Source organism: Phalacrocorax carbo, chromosome 2, assembly GCF_963921805.1.
Source record: "Phalacrocorax carbo chromosome 2, bPhaCar2.1, whole genome shotgun sequence".
Lineage (NCBI taxonomy): Eukaryota > Metazoa > Chordata > Aves > Suliformes > Phalacrocoracidae > Phalacrocorax > Phalacrocorax carbo.
Window position 1 is genome coordinate 1,095,979 of NC_087514.1, and position 24,979 is coordinate 1,120,957.

General features: G+C 54.8%; 1 protein-coding gene across 1 annotated transcript; it reads right to left on the minus strand.

The window, feature by feature from the left end:
* Positions 1–17,974: 17,974 nt before the first annotated feature.
* Positions 17,975–18,301, minus strand: LOC135312205 (feather keratin 1-like). Its single transcript, XM_064445343.1, has one exon. It carries the CDS (start codon positions 18,281–18,283, stop codon positions 17,975–17,977), a length of 309 nt encoding a protein of 102 aa, XP_064301413.1. The 5' UTR covers positions 18,284–18,301.
* Between the last annotated feature and the right edge of the window lie 6,678 nt (positions 18,302–24,979).

The window sequence follows — 24,979 nt, forward strand, 5'->3', positions numbered from 1 at the left end:
GCCGCCAATGGGGAGAGGCGCAGGGGGCGGAGCCGAGAGGGTTGGAGACGCCCACCCTCCCGCCGCCAAGGCCTCAAGCCACGCCCATCTCCCCTCCCGAGGGAGGGGCGGGGCGGGACGGAGGGATGATGGGAGTCGTAGTTCGGCGGCCGGGCGCGGCGCGCATGCGCGTGGGCCATATATCGCTATATAAATAGATAAAAAATATATATATACACACACGCACCCCATGAGACTTGTAGCCCCAGCACCCCACTGTGCCTCGTGGGACCCGTGCCCCCTGCACCCCACCACACCCCACAGTACCTCGAGGGACCTGTGCCCCCCAGCACCCCACTGCACCCCACAGCACCCCATGGGACCTGTGCCCCCAGCACCCCAAAGCACCCTAACTCCCACTCATACATACATACCCAGTCCCTCCCTGGGATGGGGACCCCAGAGCAGGGGTGGACCAGCCCCCTGGGGCCATGCCAGCGCTCCCTGTCTCCCCGACTTGGGGGTCCCCACTGCAATTTGTCCCTTCCAGTCCAAAATCTTCACTTCCCAGCCTGGTTTCATCTCATTTAATCCACTTCCCATCACCTCGCTCCACCAGATGTTCCCTCACTATGATGCCCAGCAGCACCTCTCCACTCCATCCCTGCTTCATGCATAACAGGGGGCACCCCGACGGCCTCAGCACCCCAAGGATGAAGCCCAAAATGGTTGTGGAGGGGGGACACACACCCAGTGGGGGACACCTGGCCGAGGTAACGCCTGGGTCGAGGACACCAGGAAAGCTTGGAGCAGCTTTTGCCCAGCACTCAAATATTTGGGGGTTGCATTGCTAGAGTTGGGAGAAGCTTCAATTTGTCAGGAGGGGACAAGTTCCATCATGGTATGAAACCACCTGCAAAATCTTTTATTACCTTTCAAGCCCCAACGTAATTCCTGACTTGCAAATTTGAATGAATTTGGCCAACTGTCCTCCTGGGTGTCTCCCCAGGAAGGCGTTGGCATCGGCACCTCTGGCTCATGGGTGCCCAGGGCTCCTGGGTGCTCACCTAATGCTCTTTGCCACAGCCGTAATGTCTTATTGATGTTCAACCGGTGCCTGTTTGGAGTGGAAAGACCCAAGAACGTCGTATTTTCTCCTCCAAGTTCCTTTGAGATATGCACAGCGCAGGACAGAGCCTGGGACATGGTGGGTTCTCAACATTTTGGTGTTTTGCTGGTGGCTTCTTTCTCCTGCACCTTCAGATTGATGTTACTTTTTTGTGTTCTTTTTGCAAACATTTTGTTGTTATTAATTTTTCCAATTTCATTTGATTTAAACAGCATAAAAGAGCACATAACCCTCCCCCTGGGCACCCTATTCCAAGAAAGACCATCGTCATCATCTTTGCTTACACCAAGGAGAGATGTGATCCTGCGCAGAGGCTGCTGGAAATCAACATGATTTGGTCCACTCTTCATTCCAGCCTCAGAAGACATCTGCTGAAGGAACTGGATTAAAACCAGCCCTGAAACTCAAGCCTGGCTGAGCTCAATGTGAACGTGTGCATGATGGGATGGGCCGTGAAGCACTTTTGTTGTACATCCAAGATCGAGCTCTGCTCTCAAATGACAGCTTTGCTGGAGGACACCATCCCGTGCTTCCATGGGGTCACCTCGTGTGACCCTCAAGGGTCTGACATCAGCAGTGAATAACCTCAGCAGTGACTGGGTCAGCCTCAGTTATTCCAGGCTCTGGCCCAGTAACCAGGTTTGCAGGGCATCCACTGCTGTTCCTTGGAGTACTGGTGTGGGCTTGGCAGTCATAGAATAGAATCATAGAATCATTAAGGTTGGAAAAGACCTTGAGGATCATCAAATCCAACCATCAGCCCAACACCCCTGTGACCTAAACCATGCCCTGAAGTGCCACGTCTACATGTGGTTTGAAAACCTCCAGGGATGGTGACTCCACCACCTCTCTGGGCAGCCTCTTCCAATGCCTGACCACTCCTCCAGTAAAGACGTTTTTCCTAAAATCCCATCTAAACCTCCCCTGATGCAGTTTGAAGCCATTTCCTCTCATCCTATCACTAGTAACCTGGGAGCAGAGACCAACCCCCCCCTCACTCCAGCCTCTCTCAGGCAGCTGCAGAGAGCGAGAAGGTCTCCCCTCAGCCCCCCCTTCTCCAGGCTAAACCCCCCCAGCCCCCTCAGCCGCCCCCCAGCACACTTGTGCTCCAGACCCTGCCCCAGCCCCGCTGCCCTTCTCTGGACACGCTCCAGCCCCTCCAGGCCCTTCTTGTCCCGAGGGGCCCAAACCTGAGCCCAGCATTCGAGGTGGGGTCTCCCCAGGGCCGAGCACAGGGGCCCCATCCCTGCCCGGCTCCTGCTGGCCACACCAGTGCTGACACAAGCCCGGGGGCTGGTGGCCTCCTTGGCCACCCGGGCACTGCTGGCTCATGCCCAGCCGGCTGTCAGCCAGCACCCCCAGGGCCTTCTCCGCCGGGCACTTCCCAGCCCCTCTGCCCCAGGCCTGGGGCGCTGCCTGGGGTTGGTGTGACCCAAGGGCAGGACCCGGCACTGGGCCTTGTTAAACTTCCATGCAAGGAAAACAAACTCAGAGGCCAGATGGTTTATAGCTAACACAGCTTCTCCCCACCAATGTCATTCCTCCTGTTCCTGGGCCACAAAGGTGTGCAGGACCCTTGTCCCCAGCCCTTTGCAGCTGAGGGTCAAAAGCAGCTTCACAACACCCACCCAAACCTTGGGACAGCAGAGCAGAGCCTGGTGTGGACAGGGATGTCTTCTCCTCTGACTTACTGCAGCGTGCCAGCTGCAACTAGTGCGTTAGCTCCAGCATTGATCTAGGACCTGGTGACATGAAGGCACGTGTCCATGACTAACCCCGGCGGCCACTTCTCCTTGGGTGGGCTGATCCGTGCCCCTGTGCTCTGGAGGTGGCAGCATGCACGAGCTGTTGCGTCACGCTGGGGGAGCTGCGCTTCTCTACATTCCCGCCAAGATGTACGTGATGATCCCACAAGCCCATCTGCAAATTGGCCTTCTTCCTAACAAGGCAGTGGGGAGAGCCTAGACCTGAAGGGCAGCGACAGGCACGGGGTTTAGCCAGGTTGTCCCCAGGCAGGGTTGACCCCAGCTCCAGGATCACTGACCCATGTTGTGGTGCACAACCTACCTTTGATTTAGTTTGATCTCTACATCCACATATTGTTAGAAAAAGGATGGAGAAGGTAAATGGCTTGGAGAGACAGAACTGTGTCTCTGTGCCACCCGATGCTCTAGGGACCAGCCCAAAACTCGTTGCAGTTCAGAGCTGGACACCCACCAACTGAGTCTCCCTGAGACCACCTTGCTCCACTGCCTTTGAGCAGGTTTCTCTGCCTGTGGCAGGTCCCACCGAGAACATTATTTCCCCTACAACACTACTTTTTCCAGCTTCCCCAAAGCCTGTTTCACGCTTTCTGAAGGGTCTTGCAGGCATTGGGGAAGGGGCTTCACCAGCAAACCCATAGCTTCTACCCGAGGCGAACCTGTGGGATGATCAGAAATTTTGCATTTAGCTCTTCTACTTTTCACAGGCCACTTCTTACCCCTGTGCCACTACCTTGAGCTGGAGAGAGGACTTCTGGGTCCTGCACTCAAACATGGGCAGTTTAACAGGACCAAGAGGGAGCAGCCACAGATGGAGACAGACACTCTAGGGTCACACTGCGGTCTCACAGCCACTTGCTAAGAACTCAGAGGATCACAGAATTGTTAAGATTGGAGGCTACCTCTGGAGATCATTGGGTCTGACCCCTCTGCTCAAGCAGGGACACATAGAGGTACTTGCCCAGGCCTGGATCTAGATGGCTTTTGGGTGACCCCGAGGATGGAAATTACACCACCTCTCTGGGCAACCTGGGCCAGGGCTCAGCACCCTCACAGTCAAAAAGTGTTTCTGATATTCAGAGGGAACCTCCTCTGTTTCAGTTTGTGCCCATGGCCTCTGGCCCTGGCACCGGGCACCGCTGGAGAGGCCCTGGCTCTGTCCTCTTTGCACCCACCCTTCAGGTGCTCATAGACATTGATGAGATCCCACGGGGCCTTCTCATCTCCAGCCTAAAGAGTCCTGGCTCGCTCAGCCTTTCCTCATAGCAGAGGTGCTCCAGTCCCTTTGTCATTCTCATGGCCCAATACTGGACTCTCTCCAGTATGTCCATGTCTCTCTTGCACTGGGGAGCCCAGAACTGGGCACAGTACTCCCGGTGTGGCCTCACCAGTGATGAGATGTGCTGCCAATGCTCCTCCCAGTCAACCCAGGACACCATGAGCTTTCTTTGCAGCAAGAGCAGGTTGCTGCCTCGTGTTCAGCTTGGTGTCCACCAGGACCCCCAGAGCCTCTTCTGCAGAGCTGCTTTTCAGCTGGGTGACCCCCCAGCATGTCCTGGTGCCTGGGGTGGTTCCTCTGCAGGTACAGGGCTTCACATATCCCCTTGTTGAACAACATGTGGTTGCTGTCAGCCCACCTCTCCAGCCTGTCCAGGTCCCTCTGGATGCCAGCTTGAATCTCTGGCATGTCAGCCACTCCTCCCAGCTTGCTGTCATCTGCAAACTTGCTCTGCCCCATCATCCAGGCCATTAATGAAGAGGTTGAAGAGGACCACCCTGCAACCGGGGTCATTCTGCACCCTGCACGCCAACACTGCCGCAGCTCCCAAGAGCTGGAGCAGGTCCAAAGGCCTGCGGCACACTTTGCTGTGTCTACCCAGCAGTGTTTTGCAGAGCGACTGTGCATAGCAGGAGATTGATTCTGCTCCATGCAACATCCTGGCAGAGAAAGGACAGTGCTGGGAGTCACCTTCTGCTAAGGCCAGCAGAGGCCACCCAGTCTACAGACCATGTCCAAGCTGGGAAACTGGGCCTGCCAGAGTGGGATGGGGGGATATCACACTGGAAACAGAGAGCAGTTCTGCGGTCAATGGAATGGAAAGCAATGTTCTGATGCACACACAAACAGCCTGGGCTCACACAGATACACTTTGACCCGTTAAGATGTGAAAGAGGTTTCTAAATAAGGGTTTCTGGATATGAAGAGGAACGACTGAATATGGACAGCCATCAGGTATTCATAGAATCATCGAATGGGTTGTGGTGGAAGGGACCTTTGAAAGTCATCCAGTCCAACCCCCTGCCATGGGCAGGGACATCTTCCATTAGATCAGGTTGCTCAGAGCCCCGTCCAACCTGATCTGGAATGTCTCCAGAGATGGGGCATCGACCACCTCTCGGGACAACCTGGGCCAGTGTCTCACCACTCTCTGTAAAAAAATTCAGCCCCTCTTCCTCAAAGAGTGTGAATTTGTCTAAAAAGTAAGAAGATACGGGCCTTAATTTCATAGTCTTCCAGGTTTTGATTACCACTTTTTATCCATCTTTATTTTGCAAGCTGAAAGCAGATTTATTGGCTTCCCACGACTCCAGATGCTGAAGCTTTGCAGCAAACACCTGGGGACACAGTCACAAGAAAAGATGCAGGTGATCTGCACTTTTTAACCCAATAGAAATGTGACTATCTGGACACATTTTGAATAGTGAGAACTGTGTTGGATTTTAAAGCTCTCCTGTCATTACTTAAATAACCCACCTTCAGTCCCTGCAGTATCACTTAAATAGGATCAAACACACTTTAGGTGCCCAGGGAATGGCAGTTCTTAGAATTTTACTTCTGAAAGAAAGCTTGTTCATTCTCCATTAAAAGTTGCATTGCGGAGGAAGAACAGATGCATCACCACATCCCTGGGGCTTGCAGGCAAAGCGACGAGCTCTGAAGAGCACAAAGCTGCCTGCACTGGGTAGGGCAGGCGAGAAGCCTGGCTGAGGATACCAAAGCCCGACCTGACGGAGATTGGAGCTGTTGGTTCGGACTGGCTGTAAAGCACCCAGCGTGCTGGTGGCATGGAGATCTTGCCCAGGTTGCGCTCATTACTTGAGGCGAGAAGACTTGAAACCCCAGTACAGGATGGTCGTGGTCCCAGCGAGTGAGCTGTGGGTATCATGGAGGGGAAAGGAAGGAGGAACATATGACAGCTGAGAAACTAGGACACATGTGGAGAGAAGATGGGGCTTGGAGTCCTACTTACACTCCCAGCCCTGTGCTCTGGGTTTCTGCAGAGGGACACCTGGGTTGGTGGCTCAGCATTGATTGGGACGGCCAGGACAGTGGATCTCATGGGAAAGGCATCCACTCAGTCACTGGGAACCAGCACTGAAGATGTTGATGATGTCCCTGCTCATGGCAGGGGATTTGGACCAGATGACCTTCAAAGGTCCCTTCCAACCCAAACTATTCTATGATTCTATGAACATGCATTAGCAAAGAAAGGTGAGCCAAGCTCAGGCAGTCTGCACCTGCCTGCTCCTGGTTTTCAGGCTGGCTGATCCCAGCATGTCTGCGTGGGCCCAGGATGACTTTGGAGATCAGCTTTCCCGGGAAGAGGGAAGATAACGGCAGGGACATGGCTGCCCCCATGTAGCTGCAATGCCCAGCACCACCCTTGCTGGAGGGTGGAGATGTGTCTGCAGCCCCAGGATGGTCCTCTTGAGTTTCCAAGGAGAACATGCCTCTGTAGGGAATGGCTTTGTCTTCTCTTCTGCTTTCATCCCGCACCACTGGGAGAGCCTGGAGACGCTGTTGCCCAGTGCCTTTCCCTGCTGTACTGCAGCCCACAGGTCCTGCTTGCTGACCATCCCCAACCCCAAGACCTGCTCCAGCCCTGCCATGCACAGGCAGGTCCCACTGCCTGCTCTACTGATCCTCCAGCCCTTGCCAGGATCTGGCCCTCTTGCTCTCCACAGCCCTGCCAGACCTACATCACCCCAGGGTGCCAGCGAGTGCGTGGAGCAGGGACGGGAAGGCTTGCTGGCAGCTCAGATGTGTCCAGCTGCCCGTGACAGCGTCAGGAACTGGCAAAGAGCCACGCAGCCGTGTGCCCTTGCCGATGCCAGTCTTGCTCTGCAGAGGTTTGCACAGGGCTGTGCAGAGGATGCAGCAGGAGCTCCTACACAATAACCCAGAGGTTCTCTGCCTCCGACCAGTGCTCAGGCCATCACTCCCTGTCACCGTAACCGGGGCTGGATCCAGAGCAGTGGGGCCAGCAGGGTGAGGGAGGGGATTCTCCCCCTCTGATCCACTCTGGTGAGACCCCCCCGGAGCCCTGCATCCAGCTCTGGGGTCCCCAGCACAGCACAGACACGGGCCTGTTGCAGCGGGTCCGGAGGAGGGACACAGAAATGGTGCGAGGGCTGGAACCCCTCTGGTGGGGAGAGAGGCTGGGAGAGGTGGGGTTGCTCAGCCTGGGGAAGAGAAGGCTGCGGGGAGACCTTATTGCTGCCTTTCAGTGCTTAAAGGGGTCTGTTAAGAAAGACAGGGACAGACTTTTTAGCAGGGCCTGCAGCGATAGGCCAAGGGTTAATGGTTTTAAACTGAAAGAGGGGAGATTCAGACTAGATCTAAGGAAGAAATGTTTTATGCTGAGGGTGGTGAGACACTGGCCCAGGTTGCCCCGAGAGGTGGCAGATGCCCCATCCCTGGAGACAATCCAGGTCAGGCTGGACGGGGCTCTGAGTGACCTGATCTAGTTGAAGCTGTCCCTGCTCATGGCAGGTGGGTTGGACTAGATGACCTTGAAAGGTCCCGTCCAACCCAAACCATTCCACGATGCTATGGACAGGAGGCATGGAAACCCATGCCAGAGCGCCAGCTCCCTGCAAGCTGCAGCTCTCCCGAGCTCACAACCCTGAGTCCTGGGACTGGGCTTTGGCCTCTGCTTGTCCCTTCCAGGTCACAGCCTCCCTTCTCTCTACGTGGTGCTTTCTGGGAACCTTGAAGAAAATTGCTTTGTCTTTTACACCTTGTGACGAATGCAAGATGCCAACATCTCAGGTCCATGAATACCCGCTGCCTCTGTTGCCACGGAAACAGAAGACTATTATGTTTTAATATTTTAAAGCTATATAAAGGCTTGAAACATCTTTCAAACCCCCAACGATTAAACAAGAGAAGCACCCTTCCATCAAGCTACGTTTGCAAAAGCTGCAGCAGCACCAACCCCCCACCCTTGACAGCTCCACCCCAATTACATTTATCCACACCTCCTTGTCACACATAGTGTTGAAATATTCTGTGTGCGCTGGGAGAGGGAGGATCTGGGATCAGCCAGGGGTTCGAGGACATGAGGATGTAGGCATGTCCTTCAAGGCAATCACAGGGATAGCTTTCTCCACCTCTAAGCCGGCCGGTTGGATGGCAGCTCCCTACCGAGGAGGGTTCAGAAGGAGCATGCTCATGGTGCCCAGATCCACCCTGACAGAGGCAAATGTGGCTCACTGGAGTCAGTTCAGGTCTGCACGTCCCTGCACCCAGGTCCTGGCTTTATCCTGATGGGTTTTACCTCTTCTGGACCCAGCTTGCTTACCCCAAGCCCAAACCAAGGTGGGATGCAAACAGCAAAAAGTTGTGCCCATGGTGGGACAAGGGCGAGGGGCCGAGGAGGTCCAGGATGTCCTGCCATCCCAAACAGTCCATCAGAGGGCCTCAAAGCACCACATCAATGTCAAATGTGTCTTGCAGTGTGCTCAGGAGCCTGGGATATGTCTGCTCACAGTAAGGAGCGGCCGAGAGAACAGTGCCATCCCCAATGCCTTGTGACTCGCTGCCACCCACGGTCGCGGTCATTGCCACACAAGAGGACACTGCAGAGGGGTGTGTGCTGCTCGGGGCTGCAGGCCTGAGGTTGCTGTGGCTGTGCGGGCGGTGGAAAGGTCTGATAAACGCAAAACTACCCAGATTCAGCTGAGGGGGGTACTGACTCCATAGGAAGGTGCCGCAGTATTTTGGGGACCCCACATGGATTGACTGAGGAGCATACAGGTAGGGGTAAAGTGGCCAACGCACCTCCTATGTGGGTCACCTGGGGGCCCTACATCAAAGGAGGTAGTGACTTGGACACCATGTTTTGGTTGCCCTGAAACCTTACATCAAGGTAGGGACGTGGACACAGGACCCCGTGGGGGTGGCCCTGGGACCCCTTCATGAAGGAAGATGGTGTCATGGGGACTGGCAGGCGCTTGGGCTGGGGGCAACAGCAAGGGGGGACCATGAAAGGGGACACCACACAGGTGTCCCTGGCACCTTGGAAGGTGACCTGGATGCAGCAAGTGGTGGGGGTAGTAGCTTTGGGATGCCTCAGCAAGGGGGAAGATGACAGGACCCTGCAAGGTTCATCCAAGGACCCCATGGGTGAGGAACAGTGACACGCAATGGGCACAGGATGTCTGTGCTGAGGGGTCTGCGGCACCCAGCAGGGCAGATGTTTGCTTTTGAGAGTTTTGTTGTTGGCGTTATCACTATTTTTGGGCAGCATTTGCTCTTTGTGTGTCTCCTGCCCACCTTCCCCACCTTTTTCACAGTTTATGTTTAGTGTTTCCTTCCCATTTTTTCCTCTTTTTTTTCTTTTCTTTAATTGATTCTCTTCTCTCTTTCCCCTCTATTTTTTGCAGGTTTGTTTAGACAGGGCTTTCTAGCCAGGTGTTTTTTCATCTTGTTTTAGCAGCCTTTTCTCCCAGAATGGCTTTGAGGGGTGACTTTCTTGGCATTTATTCTGGTGGGTTTTTATATATTTACTCAAAGTCGTACGACACGTGGGGTTTTTGTGTCTTTGGTGCGTTATTTTTCCATCCCCAGATGCTTGCAAGGTCTGTTGATGTATTTATTGATCACAGCTCTTTTGGGGGGTTGTTATTTAATCACGGCATTATACAGGGCTGCTGTGGAGATTCTGTGCCAGCAGCCTTGATGCTGGGGTGGCCATGGTCTTGCTGGTGGGACGTGTGTGGCAGCCAGGGAACTGGGGTTATGCTGTTGAGGCTGATCCTTCTTGTTGGAGAGAGCCTGTCTGGGCTCGGCTGCGTGGTTGCCAGTGCCCTCTGGGGAGACATGGGATGCAGGTGACACTTTTATGCGCAGGCTTACAAACATTGAGGGATGTCAAAGGCAACAAGAAGGGCTTCTCTAAGTGTAGAAGGAGGTGGACTAGAGCTGACTGGGGCAGGGGCCGTGGTGCCACAGGACGTGGAAAAGGTGGAGGTAGTGGACGCTGCCTTCACCTCTGTGTCAAGCCCTGGAGAGCAGGGGGGAAGTCAGGAGCAAGGAAGCCTTATCCTGAGTGGAAGGGGATGAGGTTAGACAATACTTTAGCAAAGCAGACATAAAAAAGTCTATGGGTCATGATGGGAAGCACCATGAACGCTGATGTCACTGGCTGATGTCATTGTGAGACCACTTTCAATAATGTTTGACTGATCCTAGGGACCGGGGGAATGTGCCTGAGGACTGGAGGAAAGCAAAGGTTCCTCCTATCTTGAAGAAGATCAGGAAGGAGGGCCCAGGGAACTGCAGGCTGGTCCGTCTCACCTGTATCCCTGGAAAGATGGTGGAGCAGCTAATCCTGGAAACCTTTTCCAGGCACACGAGAGACAAGAAAGTCATCAGGAGTAGTCAGCATGGCTTTGCTAAAAGGGAAGTCATGCTTAACCAACCTGACCACCTTCTGTGACAAAATGAGTGGCTTGGTAGGTGAGGGGAGAGCAGTAGATATTGTCTGCCTAGACTTCAGTAAGACTTCCGACACTGTCTCATTAGATCATAAGATCCTCATAGGGAAGCTAATGAAGTATGGGCTCATCAGACAGTGAGGTGGATTGAAAACCATCTGAACGGCAGACCCAGGGTCTCCTCTGAAGCCAGTAAATAGAGGTTTACTGAAGGGGTCAATGCTGCATCAAATCATAGCATCATAGAATGGTTTGTGTTGGAAGGGATCTTAAAAACCATCTAGTTCCATCTCCCTTTCCATGAGCAGGGATACCTTCTGCTAGATCAGGTTTCTCAGAGCCTCATCCAACCTGGCCTTGAATACTTCCAGTGAAGGGGCATCCACAACCTCTCAGGGCAACCACTGCTAATGCCTCACTCACAGAAAAAATTTCTTTGTAATGTCTAATTGAAATCTACCCTCTTTCAGTTTAAAACCGTTACCCCTCATCCTATCACTACATTCTCCTATAAAGAGTCCCTCCACATGTCTCCTGCAGGTCCCTTTTAAGTACTGGAAGGCCACTTTAAGGTCTCCCCACAGCCTTCTCTTCTCCAGGCTGAACAACCTCAACTCTTTCAGCCTGTCCTCCAAGGGGAGGTACTCCAGCCTCTGATCATCTTCATGGCCTCTTCCTTCATGTCTTTCTTGTGCTGGGGCCCCCAGAGCTGAGCACAGTATTCCTGTTTAAAATCTTCATTAATGATCTGGATGATGAGGCAGAGAATACTATCAGGAAGATTGCAGATGACACCAAGCTAGGAGGAATGACTGATACACCAGAGGGTTGTGCTGGCATCCTGAGAGACCTCGACAGGCTGAAGAAATGGGCTGATGGGAATGTCATGCACTTCAACAATCATACAATCATAGAGACATTTAGGTTGGAAAGACCTTTAAAATCATCGAGTCCAACCATTAACCCAACACTACCAGGCCCACCACTAAACCATGTCCCTAAGCACCACATTTACACATCTCTTAAATACCTCCAGGGATGGTGACTCAACCACTGACCTGGACAGCCTGTTCCAATGCTTAACAACCCATTCAGTGAAGAACATTTCCCTAACAGCCAATTAAAACCTGTCATGGCGCAACTTGAGGCCACTTCCTCTTTTCTATCGCTTGTTATTGGGAGAAGAGACCAGCACCCACCTCACTACAACCTCCTTTCAGGTAGTTGCAGAGTAATAAGGTCTCCCCTCAGCGTCTTCTTCTCCAGAATAAACAACCTCAGCCGCCCCCCAGCACACTTGTTCTCCAGACCCTTCCCCAGCTCCATTGCCCTTCTCTGGACACGCTCCAGCACCTCAAGGTCCTTCTTGTCCCGACAAGCCCAAACCTGAACCCAGCATTCGAGGTGGGGCCTCACCAGTGCCAAGCACAGGGGCCCCATCCCTGCCCTGCTCCTGCTGGCCACACCAGTGCTGAGGAACAGCAAAATTCCTGTACCTGCAGAGGAACCACCCCAGGCACCAGGACATGCTGGGGGGTCACCCAGCTAAAAAGCAGCTCTGCAGAAGAGGCTCTGGGGGTCCTGGTGGACACCAAGCTGAACACGAGGCAGCAACCTGCTCTTGCTGCAAAGAAAGCTCATGGTGTCCTGGGTTGACTGGGAGGAGCATTGGCAGCACATCTCATCACTGGTGAGGCCACACTGGGAGTACTGTGCCCAGTTCTGGGCTCCCCAGTGCAAGAGAGACATGGACATACTGGAGAGAGTCCAGTATTGGGCCATGAGAATGACAAAGGGACAGGAGCACCTCTGCTATGAGGAAAGGCTGAGCAAGCCAGGACTCTTTAGGCTGGCGATGAGAAGGCCCCGTGGGATCTCATCAATGTCTATGAGCACCTGAAGGGTGGGTGCAAAGAGGACAGAGCCAGGGCCTCTCCAGCGGTGCCCGGTGCCAGGGCCAGAGGCCATGGGCACAAACTGAAACAGAGGAGGTTCCCTCTGAATATCAGAAACACTTTTTGACTGTGAGGGTGCTGAGCCCTGGCCCAGGTTGCCCAGAGAGGTGGTGTAATTTCCATCCTTGGGGTCACCCAAAAGCCATCTGGATCCAGTGTCCCTGCTTGAGCAGAGGAGTCAGACCAGATGATCTCCAGAGGTCCTTTCCAACTTCAGCCATTCCATGGCTCTGCAAGTCTAGGTGAGGAGGTCTGTAAGCTGGTTGTGTTGGGGGTGATGACTCTTGCTGGCAGGTAAGTGAGGAAGCAGAGGCTGGGTACATCAGTCCATGCTTGAGGTGATGAGAGCAAGAGAACTCTTTGGAAGGACAAGGATGGGGTCAGGAAAGGCCTGACCTTAGCTGCCTGTAGGCAAAAGCCCAGAGTTAGGATGTGCAGGAGGAGTGCGAGCTCTGTGTCAGGTCCCAGAACTGTGGCATCATGGGACTACCTGGGACAGGTGGAACAGTTTGCATTGCTGCGACAGATGCATACGAGCTCTGTGGGACAGACATGTAGGGGGCTGGCTGCTGTATGAAGGAGCAACTAAGCTGTTTGGATATGTTTGATGGGGCAGATGAGTTGCTGTCTGGTACGTGGTCTGCCTAAATGCAGCTCAGGTGGGTATTTTGTGGTTTGTTCCCCAGGCAAGCTGTGCTAGTTTGTGCTGGGGCTATTGTGCCTACTCTCCTGCCTGAGCATTGTTGTGGCCGTGAGGTTTCCTGCACACTCTTGTTCCTGGTGCATCGAGTTGCCCTTAGTGAGAAAGGTCTTGGTAAAGGCTGGTGTAGGCATAGAGGGCTGCAGGTTGGGGTCTGTGGAGATTTCTGTGTGAGAAAGCAAGCAGAAGAGCATGTTGAAAACACAACCTGAATCCCTTGCTGGTGTTGCCAACTCTCTTCCTTCAGAGAAATGTGTGGGAGCCCTAAAGGCTGGTGCAGATGATTAGTTGTGGAGTGAGAGAGTGGTTGGATGAGGGATGAGATTATTTCTGCAGCCCCTTCTTTGCCTGTGAAGAGTCCATGGGAGATGTCTTCAGCACTGATGGTTCCTGTGGGGAAGGCAGCTGAGCCCTTTGTGTTGGTGTGCTTCAGGTTATGGAATAGGGACAGGAGGCCAGTGCTGAATCCCTGTTAGAAAATCAGACATTGTTCCCCTTCCGTCCATTCCTTCTTCCTTTCCTCCTTTCCTTCTTCATGTTTTGCCAATTCTAGCTTTCCTTTCTACTTCCCTGAGACTATCTCTTGTTAGGGTTGGAGCGTGGTGCTGGGAAAGACAGTTGGTTAAGAGTGGGCTCACAGGGGGAGGTTGCATCAGAGACATGGCCAGATGAGCAGTACTGCACCCAAGCCTTTGTTTGGGCAAGGGAAGGAGTTGCATCGTGTTTGAGAAAGCAAAAATGTGCCGATCTGTGGTGTTGGTGGTGACAAAATTCCCAGGAGAAATCTTGGCACCCTGAGGCAATCACGCTCAGCTGTGTCCAATGATCCCTGAGTTTCTATTGTGATGGGATTGCTTCAGCAAACTTGAAAAGGCTGAGCATGTGATCTTGAGTACCCACACTGATGGCTTCTTAAGCCCTGGCCTTGCACTGGGTGAGGTTGGAGGAACCTTTGAGCAGAAGGGAAGAGGAGACCTCAGACACTGGGATGCAGGAGACTTCTACCGATGGAAAAAAGAGAGTGAAAAGGCAGGAGCACCAAGTGGAAGGCAAGTGGTCTGACATTCAAGAGCAACCATTAGACGAAGTCCCGTGTGTGAGAGACATTTTGTCATGGAACTGTGGTCTTCCTGCTGTGTGGTGGAAGTGGCAAGCCAGAGGTCTCTGGTGGTACTTGGCTTGTGAGAAAGTGGTTGCAACATCGAGTCCTGTAGGTGGCAGAGGAGGTGATGCAAAGAAGAGAGTGGGAAAAGAGGAGGAGGTGCGTGGGCCATGTATCCAGGCAGGCTGGGTTGGCCCCTTCCCTGCTGGGGCCAACAGCAAGGGGGGACCATAAAAGCGGACCCCGCCCACGTGTCCCTGGCACCCCACAGCACGGGCAAGATGGGCATGGTGCCTTCTTGATGTACATACTGATGACAATGTTTTAGTTATTATGTCAGAGCCTTTTCCCTCCACCTGACCCCTCCAAGTGCCCCAGCTGCTTTTGCCTGAGGCCTTTGGTTCGGTTGTCAGCAGCATTTCTAGTCATTCAGCCCCTCATTCAGCCCCCGCCCCTCCCAGCAGCGGTTCTGGGGGCCGTTTGGTGAAGATGTTTGATTTCTTGTGCCCGACGTGTTGATTTTGGGGTCCTGACAGGAGCCTTCTGGAAACTTCCAGGATCTGCTGCAGCAGCTGGCGCCTGTCAGCCGCCGCCCGATTGGCAGGCTGTTCGGCACCCCCGGTGGGCATGTTGTTAGCTGCGTCCTGATTGGCTGATGGCTGATGGCGCTGAGGGAGCAGCTGGCTGTGGTGAGGGAAGGCTGCAGCGCGGGCGCCTGGCTGGTGAGCTCTGGGAGAGCTGGTGAGTCCCGTGGGAGGCCCAAGTATAGTGGGAGAGGCAGGCAGGCAGGGGAGGCTGGTGAGCGACTGCCTTCGGGGTCTTACTTTGGGGTGAGTGGCGAGGGGTGAGGCCATTTCTCTGCGCAGTGTTTGTGGGGCCAGAGTGGGATTAGACGCAGTGGAGGGCAAATGGGAGGCGTGCATGCTGCGCCAGGCTGTGCACCTGAGAATCTCGAGGGGATGCTTGCATGGCAAAGGGTTGAGGAAGCAGAATAGGCTGCCTAGCCTGGACTAGAAGAGTCCACTTGGAAGGGACCTAGAGTGATCCTCTAGCCCAACTGCCTGACCACTTCAGGGCTGACCAAAAGTTAAAGCATGTTATTAAGGGCATTGTCCAAATGCCTCTTAAGCACTGACAGGCTGCAGCATCGATTGCCTCTCTAGGACGCCTGTCTGAGTGTTTGACCACCCTCCCAGGAATGTTTGCTAATGTCAATTCTGAAAGTCCCCTGATGTGGCTTTGAAGCATTCCCATCAGTCCTCTCACTGGGTGCCAGGGAGAAGAGCTCAGCACCTCCCCATGCCCCTCTCCTCCTCAGGAAGCTGTAGAGAGCAATGGGGTCCCCCCTCAACCTCCTGTTGTCCAAACAGAACCTCTGATGGAGGATGCGGGGAACTACTGGCCAGCCACCTGACCTCAGTACCGGGGAAGATTATGGAGCAGTTCATCCTGAGTGCGCTCACCAGGCATGTGCAGGACAACCAGGGATCAGGCCCAGCCAGCATGGCTTCATGGAAGCAGCCTCTTGCTGGCCCTACCTGGTCTCTTTCTTGACCAGGTGACCCGCCCAGTGGATGAGGGAGAGGCTGTGGATGTTATCTACCTGCACTTTGTTGAGGCCTTTGACCCTGTCTCCCACAGCATCCTCCTCGAGCAGCTGGAGGCTCATGGCTTAGACAGGTGGTCTCTTCACTGGGTAAAAATGTGTCTGGATGGCCGAGCCCAGAGAGTTGTGGTGAATGGAACTGAATCCAGTTGGCGTCCAGTCACGAGCAGGGTTCCCCAGGGCTCAGTGTTGGGGCCAGTCTTGTTTAATATCTTTATCAGTGATTTGGTTGAGAGGATTGCGTACGCCCTCAGTGAGTTTGCAGACGACACCAAGTTGGGTGGGAGTGTTGATCTGTTTGAGGGTGGGAAGGCTCTGCAGAAGATTCTGGACAGGCTGGATCACTGCGCCGAGGCCAACTGTATGAGCTTAACAAGGCCAAGTGCTGGGTCCTACACTTGGGTCACAAGAGCCGTATGAAACGCTCCAAGCTTGTGGAAGAGTGTCTGGAAAGCTGCGTGTCGGAGAAGGCCCTGGGGGTGCTGGCTGACAGCCGTCTGAGCATGAGCCAGCAGTGTGGCCGGGTGACCAAGAAGGCCAACATAATCTGGGCTTGTATGAGGAACAGTGTGTCCCGCAGGAGCAGGGCAGGGATGGCGCCCCTGTGCTTGGCACTGGTGAGGTCCCACCTCGAATGCTGGGCTCAGGTTTGGGCTCTGTGGGACAAGAAGGACCTTGAGGTGCTGGAGCGTGTCCAGAGAAGGGCAACGGAGCTGGAGAAGTTTCTAGAGAACAAGTGTGCTGGGGAGTGGCTGAGGGAGCTGGCAGGGTTTAGCCTGGAGAAGAGGAGGCTGAGGGGTGACCTTATCGCCCTCTGCAACTGCCTGAAAGTGGCCTGTAGTGAAGTGGGCATTGGTCTCTATTGCTAGGGTACTAGCAATAGGACGAGAGGAAATGGCCTGAAGCTGCATCAGGGGAGGCTTAGATTGCGTGTTAGGAAAAATGTATTACTGAAAGGGTGGTCAGGCATTGGAAGAGGCTGCCCAGAGGTGGTGGAGTCACCATCGCTGGAGGTGTTTAAAAAAAGTGTAGGCGTGGCACTTCAGGGCATGGTTTAGGAGGCCTGGGGGTGTTGGGTTGACAGTTGGAACTGGTGATCTTAGAGGTCTTTTCCAACCTTAATGATTCTATTCTAGAATTCCTTGAAGGGTTGCACACAAGAGGCTTGTGATGAGTGGCAGGACAAGGGGCCCACAGCACAAGTGGAATTCCACGGGCAAAGAAGGCAAGCCTTCTTCAGTGTGAGGGTGGTGAAAGAGTGGAAGAGGTGCTGGAGTCTCCATCCTTGGAGATAGTGGACACGTGAGTGGCCATGGTCCTGGACGACCTGCTCCAGCCAGCCCTTCTTGTAAAGTGCTTATGTCATGTTCCAGCAGCCCCCAGGTGCCAGTCTGTGCTGTTGCTGGTTGTGGTGTTCGTAGGAGAGGCCTTGTGGCCCTTTCTCACTCACGGTGATGACCTGTACAGACTTATCTTTGTGCCAGCTGGCACAATTCCTAGGACAGGTGTTGTGACCCTTCTCCACCCACCCCAAAGGCAACTTGAGGCCTGGTTTTGTGCTGGGTCAAGTTGGAGGAGCCTTGGGTGAAGAAGAAGGGAAGAGGAGGCATCTCAGGCTGGGATGAGGAGAACTTTATTGTTGGGAAAAAAGAGAGTGAAAAGGCAGGAACGCCAAGTGGAAGGGAAGCGGTCTGAGATGCAAGTAGATCGGCCATCAGCCGTAGTGCCGTGTGTGAGAGACATTTTGCCAGAGAAGCAAGATTTTCGAGTCCTGCACACAACGGAGGTCCCTGGTGGACCTGGCTTGTGAGCAAGTGGTTGCATCGCTGAGTACAGGGGATAGCAGAAGGGGCGATGCAAGGAAGGAAGTTGGAGAAGAGGTGGAGGTTCATGGGCCGTGTGTCCAGGCAGGCTGGGTTGGCCCCTTCCCTGCTTCCTTGCTTGGTGCCTTGAGAGGAAGAGCCGTGGAGGGCAGGTCCACGTGTCAGCAAGAGACTGGAGGTGCCACGTGGGGGGCCTTAGCAGGGGTAGCAGCCCCTTATGCCACCGTAGCAGCCCAGGCCTCCAAAGCCGTAGCCGTAGCCAAATCCACCGGAGGAGACGGGCACTCCCTGGGAGCCGAGGATGTTGCCCACGGCAGCCGATGAGGAGGATCCGACGGCGGTGTTCTGTGGGAAGGAGCTGAGGATGGGTCCTGGCAGGGTGACCATCACGGTGGAGGGCTGGATGACGACGCGGGAGTCCTCGCACTGCCTGACACAGGGCTCGTTGCAGCTGTTAGCCAGCGGGGTGGGTCCGCAGGGGCGGCAGAGGTCGTAGCAGGCCATGTGTGTGGTGTGGAGGGTCCCTGGAAGAGAGGGTGTTGAGAAAGTGTAGGGGCGTGGGGGTGCGAGGGGTGGTGTTGCAGGGGGGCGAGGGAGCGTGGAGGCGTGTTGTGTGTCTGTGGGGAGCGTGGGTGTGGGGAGGCGTCAGGGCTGCTGAGTCTGGGGGCAGAGAGTGCTGGAAGAGCCGGATGAGGTGGGTCAGGAGAAGGAGGGGAAGGGGGTTCAGACTCACCTTGTTGACGATGGAGGAGAAGGTGTGAGGAGCGTGTGTGAGGGAGAGAGGTGCTGGGCCGGCTTTTATGCTGGTCCCTGAGGGGCGGGACAGCCTTTGCACATGACGGTGTTTTGCAGCAAGTGGCTGTTACATGCCAGAGGCTGGGAGGTCATGAGGTGGGGTGTGGATTCCTTCCCGCAACGCTGTCTTTTCCTTTCCTGTCCTCCTGAGGACGTGTCCTCTTGACCCTGGCGGCAGCTTTTAAGTGAGAGTAGGTATTTGGGAGGAATTGCATGGAAGGTGCGTGTCAGGGCATTTGACAGACATGACCAAAACATTGGAGAGTTGGAGTGTCATCAGGGATGTCATGGCATGGCACTTGTGTGATGTGGTTTGTGGGTGCGTTGTGAAGAGGGGGCCCCATTTCTTTGGAAGCCTGGAAGTCTGGTTTCTGAGGTGTGCCGGGCTTAAGCCACTGCCCCTTCCATGGCATTTGCTCCGTGCCGGCCTTGCTGCCAGATGTCTAAGGTGTGTTGAGGCCTGGCATTTCCCATTTTGTGTGCTCTGTGTGTGCCTTGGTGCCCCTCTTGCTTGTGAGGTTGTAGATGTGTCAACTGTGTTTACATTGCAAGGTTTTGGCAGTGTCCTGGGGTGTGCAGTGTGGCTTCTGTGAGAAGCTGCTAGAAGCTTCCCCAATGGCCGATAGAGCCAATGCCAACTGGCAGGTATCCATCCACCTGTAGCCCCTGCGGAAGACTGTGGTGAGGCAGGCTGTTGCCCTGCAGCCCATGGAGATTTACAGTGGAGCAGAGATGCACCTTCATCCCCTGGAGGCTTCCTACCGGAGCAGGTGGATGCCCAATGGAGTCTGTGACCCCGTGGGAATGCCGTGCTGGAGCAGGCTCCTAGCAGGACCTGTGGCCCCGTGCAGAGAGGAGCTCACACGGGAGCAGGTTTGCTGGCAAAGCTTGCGACCCTGTGGGGGACGTACGCTGGAGCACTCTCTTCCTGGAGGTCTGAGTCTCATGGAACGGATCCATACCGAAGCGGTTTGTGAAGAACTTTACACTGTGGGAAGGATCCACGTTGGAGAAGTTCATGGAGGACTGTCTCCATGAGAGGGACCCTGTGCTGGAGCAGGGCGAGCGTGTGAGGAGTCCTCTCACTGAGGTAGTAGGAGCAGCAGAACCAACGTGTGATGAACTGACCACAACCCCCATTCCCCATCCCCCTGCGCTGCTCGGGGGAACATGTAGAGAAAATTGTGAGGAAGTTAATCTTACTGGCTGGACGGTAATGAGGTGGGGTGTGTATTCCTTCCTGCAACGCTCCCTTTTCTTGTCCTCCTCCTGAGGACGTGTGCTCTTGACCCTGGCGGCAGCTTTTAAGTGAGAGTAGGTATTTGGTAGGATTTGCATGGAATGTGCATGTCAGGGCATTTGAGAAACATGACCAAAAGATCAGAGAGTTGTGGTATTGTCAGTGAGGTCATGCCATGGCACATTTGTGATGTAATTTGTTGGTGCGTTGTGAAGAGGGGTGCCCATTTCTTTGAAAGCCTGGGTGTCTGGTCGGGTTTTTGAGGTGTGCCGCGTGTTAAGTGTTGCAAAATCGATGGCATTTGCTCTCTGCCGGCCTTGCTGCCAGGTGACGAAGGTGTGTTTAGGCCTGGTGTTTCCCTTTTTGTGTGCTCTGTGTGTGCCTTGGTGCCCCACTTGCTTATGAGGTTGTGATGTGTGAATTGTCTTTATATTGCAAGGTTTTGGCAGTGTCCTGGGGTCTGCAGGCAGATGTCCCTCTGCAGCCCATGGAGATTAACGGTGGAGCACATATGCACCTGCAGCCCCCGAGGGCCTCCTACCGGAGCAGGTGGATGCCCAATGGAGTCTGTGACCCCGTGGGAATGCCGTGCTGGAGCAGGCTCCTAGCTGGACCTGTGGCCCCGTGCAGAGAGGAGCTCACATGCTGGAGCAGGTTTGCTGGCAAAGCTTGTGACCCTGTGGGAAACCCACACTGGAGCACTCTCTTCCTGGGGGATGGCACCCTGTCAAAGGCACCTATGATTGTGGCATTGTGAAGAACTTGACACTGTGGGAAGGATCCACGTTGGAGAAGTTCATGGAGGACTGTCTCCATGAGAGGGACCCTGTGCTGGAGAAAGGGAAGCATGTGAGGTGTCCTCCCACTGAGGCAGTAGGAGCAGCAGAACCACCGTGTGATGAACTGACCACAGCCCCCATTGCCCATCCCCCTGCGCTGCTCGGGGGAAGAGGTAGAGTAAATTAGGAGTAAAGTGAACCTTGGAAGAAGGCAGGGGTGGGGAAGGTGTTTTAGGTTTTGTTTATATTTGTCATTACTCTACTCTGACTTTTAGCAAAAAACTACATTAATTTCCCCAAGGCACGTCTGTTTTGCCCGTGATGGTAATTGCTGAGTGATCGCTCCCTGTCCTTATGTTGACTCAGGAGCCTTTTGTCGTCTTCAGTCCAGTTGAGGAAAGGGAGTGACAGAGTGTCTTGGTAGTCATCTGGTGTCCAGCCCCGGCCATCCCCGCACTGAGGCCCATCTTCAGAGCTGAGCAGGGTGACAGGCTTGTTCGTGGGGCCGGTGCTCGGTGCCCCATGCTGTGCCTCAGGGTCCCCACAGTGAGGAGGATGGTGAGCGCAGTGCAGAGGGGTGGTGACTTGGGGTCCCCTGTAGAGGTGGTGCATGGCCCCTGAGGCAGGGAGGATGGTGGTCTGGAGACCACGTGCACTGTGGGACCCTGCAGCGCAGAGGGGATGGTGGTGTGGGGATCCCCTGCAAGGGATCATCTGGGGACCCCATAGCAAGGTGAGGCCATGGGCTAGGGGCTCCCATGTAGGCGGAATGGGGACCGTGCAGCCAGGCGGAGAGTGCAGCCCTAGTCCAGCATTGGCTCAGCTGAGGACCCCACAGCAAGGTGACCTGGGCACCTTGGTTGTCCAGGGTCCTGGCGCCAACTGGGGATGGGGACAGGAACACTGTGTGGGTGGTCCTGGCTCCACTTTGTGAGAGAAGATGTTGTGCCAAGGACTGGAGGTGGTTGGGCTGGGGACAACAGCAAGGGGGATCATGAAAGGGGACCCCGCCCACGTGTCCCTGGCACCCTGCAGCATGTGCAAGAAGGGCAGGGTGCCTTCTTCATGTACATATTGATGACAAATTTTTAGTTATTAGATCATGGCATTTTCCCTCCACCTGACCCCTCCAAGTGCCCCAGCTGCTTTTGCCTGAGGCCTTTGGTTCGGTTGTCAGCAGCATTTCTAGTCATTCAGCCCCTCATTCAGCCCCCGCCCCTCCCAGCAGCGGTTCTGGGGGCCGTTTGGTGAAGATGTTTGATTTCTTGTGCCCGACGTGTTGATTTTGGGGTCCTGACAGGAGCCTTCTGGAAACTTCCAGGATCTGCTGCAGCAGCTGGCGCCTGTCAGCCGCCGCCCGATTGGCAGGCTGTTCGGCACCCCCGGTGGGCATGTTGTTAGCTGCGTCCTGATTGGCTGATGGCTGAGGGTGCTGAGGGAGCAGCTGGCTGTGGTGAGGGAAGGCTGCAGTGCGGGCGCCTGGCTGGTGAGCTCTGGGAGAGCTGGTGAGTCCCGTGGGAGGCCCAAGTATAGTGGGAGAGGCAGGCAGGCAGGGGAGGCTGGTGAGCGACTGCCTTCGGGGTCTTACTTTGGGGTGAGTGGCGAGGGGTGAGGCCATTTCTCTGCGCAGTGTTTGTGGGGCCAGAGTGGGATTAGACGCAGTGGAGGGCAAATGGGAGGCGTGCATGCTGCGCCAGGCTGTGCACCTGAGAATCTCGAGGGGATGCTTGCATGGCAAAGGGTTGAGGAAGCAGAATAGGCTGCCTAGCCTGGACTAGAAGAGTCCACTTGGAAGGGACCTAGAGTGATCCTCTAGCCCAACTGCCTGACCACTTCAGGGCTGACCAAAAGTTAAAGCATGTTATTAAGGGCATTGTCCAAATGCCTCTTAAGCACTGACAGGCTTGTGGCATTGACCACCTCTCTAGGAAGCCTGTCCGAGTGTTTGACCACCCTCCCAGGAGTGTTTGCTAATGTCAATTCCGAAAGTCCCCTGATGTGGCTTTGAAGCATTCCCATCAGTCCTCTCACTGGGTGCCAGGGAGAAGAGCTCAGCACCTCCCCATGCCCCTCTCCTCCTCAGGAAGCTGTAGAGAGCAATGGGGTCCCCCCTCAGCCTCCTGTTGTCCAAACAGAACCTCTGATGGAGGATGCGGGGAACTACTGGCCAGCCACCTGACCTCAGTACCGGGGAAGATTATGGAGCAGTTCATCCTGAGTGCGCTCACCAGGCATGTGCAGGACAACCAGGGATCAGGCCCAGCCAGCATGGCTTCATGGAAGCAGCCTCTTGCTGGCCCTACCTGGTCTCTTTCTTGACCAGGTGACCCGCCCAGTGGATGAGGGAGAGGCTGTGGATGTTATCTACCTGCACTTTGTTGAGGCCTTTGACCCTGTCTCCCACAGCATCCTCCTCGAGCAGCTGGAGGCTCATGGCTTAGACAGGTGGTCTCTTCACTGGGTAAAAATGTGTCTGGATGGCCGAGCCCAGAGAGTTGTGGTGAATGGAACTGAATCCAGTTGGCGTCCAGTCACGAGCAGGGTTCCCCAGGGCTCAGTGTTGGGGCCAGGCTTGTTTAATATCTTTATCGATGATTTGGTTGAGAGGATTGCGTATGCCCTCAGTGAGTTTGCAGACGACACCAAGTTGGGTGGGAGTGTTGATCTGTTTGAGGGTGGGAAGGCTCTGCAGAAGATTCTGGACAGGCTGGATCACTGCGCCGAGGCCAACTGTATGAGCTTAACAAGGCCAAGTGCTGGGTCCTACACTTGGGTCACAAGAGCCGTATGAAACGCTCCAAGCTTGTGGAAGAGTGTCTGGAAAGCTGCGTGTCGGAGAAGGCCCTGGGGGTGCTGGCTGACAGCCGTCTGAGCATGAGCCAGCAGTGTGGCCGGGTGACCAAGAAGGCCAACATAATCTGGGCTTGTATGAGGAACAGTGTGTCCCGCAGGAGCAGGGCAGGGATGGCGCCCCTGTGCTTGGCACTGGTGAGGTCCCACCTCGAATGCTGGGCTCAGGTTTGGGCTCTGTGGGACAAGAAGGACCTTGAGGTGCTGGAGCGTGTCCAGAGAAGGGCAACGGAGCTGGAGAAGTTTCTAGAGAACAAGTGTGCTGGGGAGTGGCTGAGGGAGCTGGCAGGGTTTAGCCTGGAGAAGAGGAGGCTGAGGGGTGACCTTATCGCCCTCTGCAACTGCCTGAAAGTGGCCTGTAGTGAAGTGGGCATTGGTCTCTATTGCTAGGGTACTAGCAATAGGACGAGAGGAAATGGCCTGAAGCTGCATCAGGGGAGGCTTAGATTGCATGTTAGGAAAAATGTATTACTGAAAGGGTGGTCAGGCATTGGAAGAGGCTGCCCAGAGAGGTGGTGGAGTCACCATCGCTGGAGGTGTTTAAAAAAAGTGTAGGCGTGGCACTTCAGGGCATGGTTTAGGAGGCCTGGGGGTGTTGGGTTGACAGTTGCAATTGGTGATCTTAGAGGTCTTTTCCAACCTTAATGATTCTATTCTAGAATTCCTTGAAGGGTTGCACACAAGAGGCTTGTGATGAGTGGCAGGACAAGGGGCCCACGGCACAAGTGGAATTCCATGGGCAAAGAAGGCAAGCCTTCTTCAGTGTGAGGGTGGTGAAAGAGTGGAAGAGGTGCTGGAGTCTCCATCCTTGGAGATAGTGGACACGTGAGTGGCCATGGTCCTGGACGACCTGCTCCAGCCAGCCCTTCTTGTAAAGTGCTTATGTCATGTTCCAGCAGCCCCCAGGTGCCAGTCTGTGCTGTTGCTGGTGGTGGTGTTCGTAGGAGAGGCCTTGTGGCCCTTTCTCACTCACGGTGACGGCCTGTACAGACTTATCTTTGTGCCAGCTGGCACAATTCCTAGGACAGGTGTTGTGACCCTTCTCCACCCACCCCAAAGGCAACTTGAGGCCTGGTTTTGTGCTGGGTCAAGTTGGAGGAGCCTTGGGTGAAGAAGGGAAGAGGAGGCGTCTCGGGCAGGGATGAGGAGAACTTTATTGTTGGAAAAAAGAGAGTGAAAAGGCAGGAGCGCCAAGTGGAAGGGAAGCGGTCTGAGGTGCAAGTAGATTGACCATCAGCCGTGGTCCTGTGTATGAGAGACAATTTGCCAGTGAAGCAAGATTTTCGAGCCCTACACAACGGAGGTCCCTGGTGGACCTGGCTTGTGAGCAAGTGGTTGCATCGGTGAGTACTGGAGATAGCAGAAGGGGCGATGCAAGGAAGGAAGTTGGAGAAGAGGAGGAGGTTCATGGGCCGTGTGTCCAGGCAGGCTGGGTTGGCCCATTCCCTGCTTCCTTGCTTGGTGCCTTGAGAGGAGGAGCCGTGGAGGGCAGGTCCACGTGTCAGCAAGAGACTGGAGGTGCCACGTGGGGGGCCC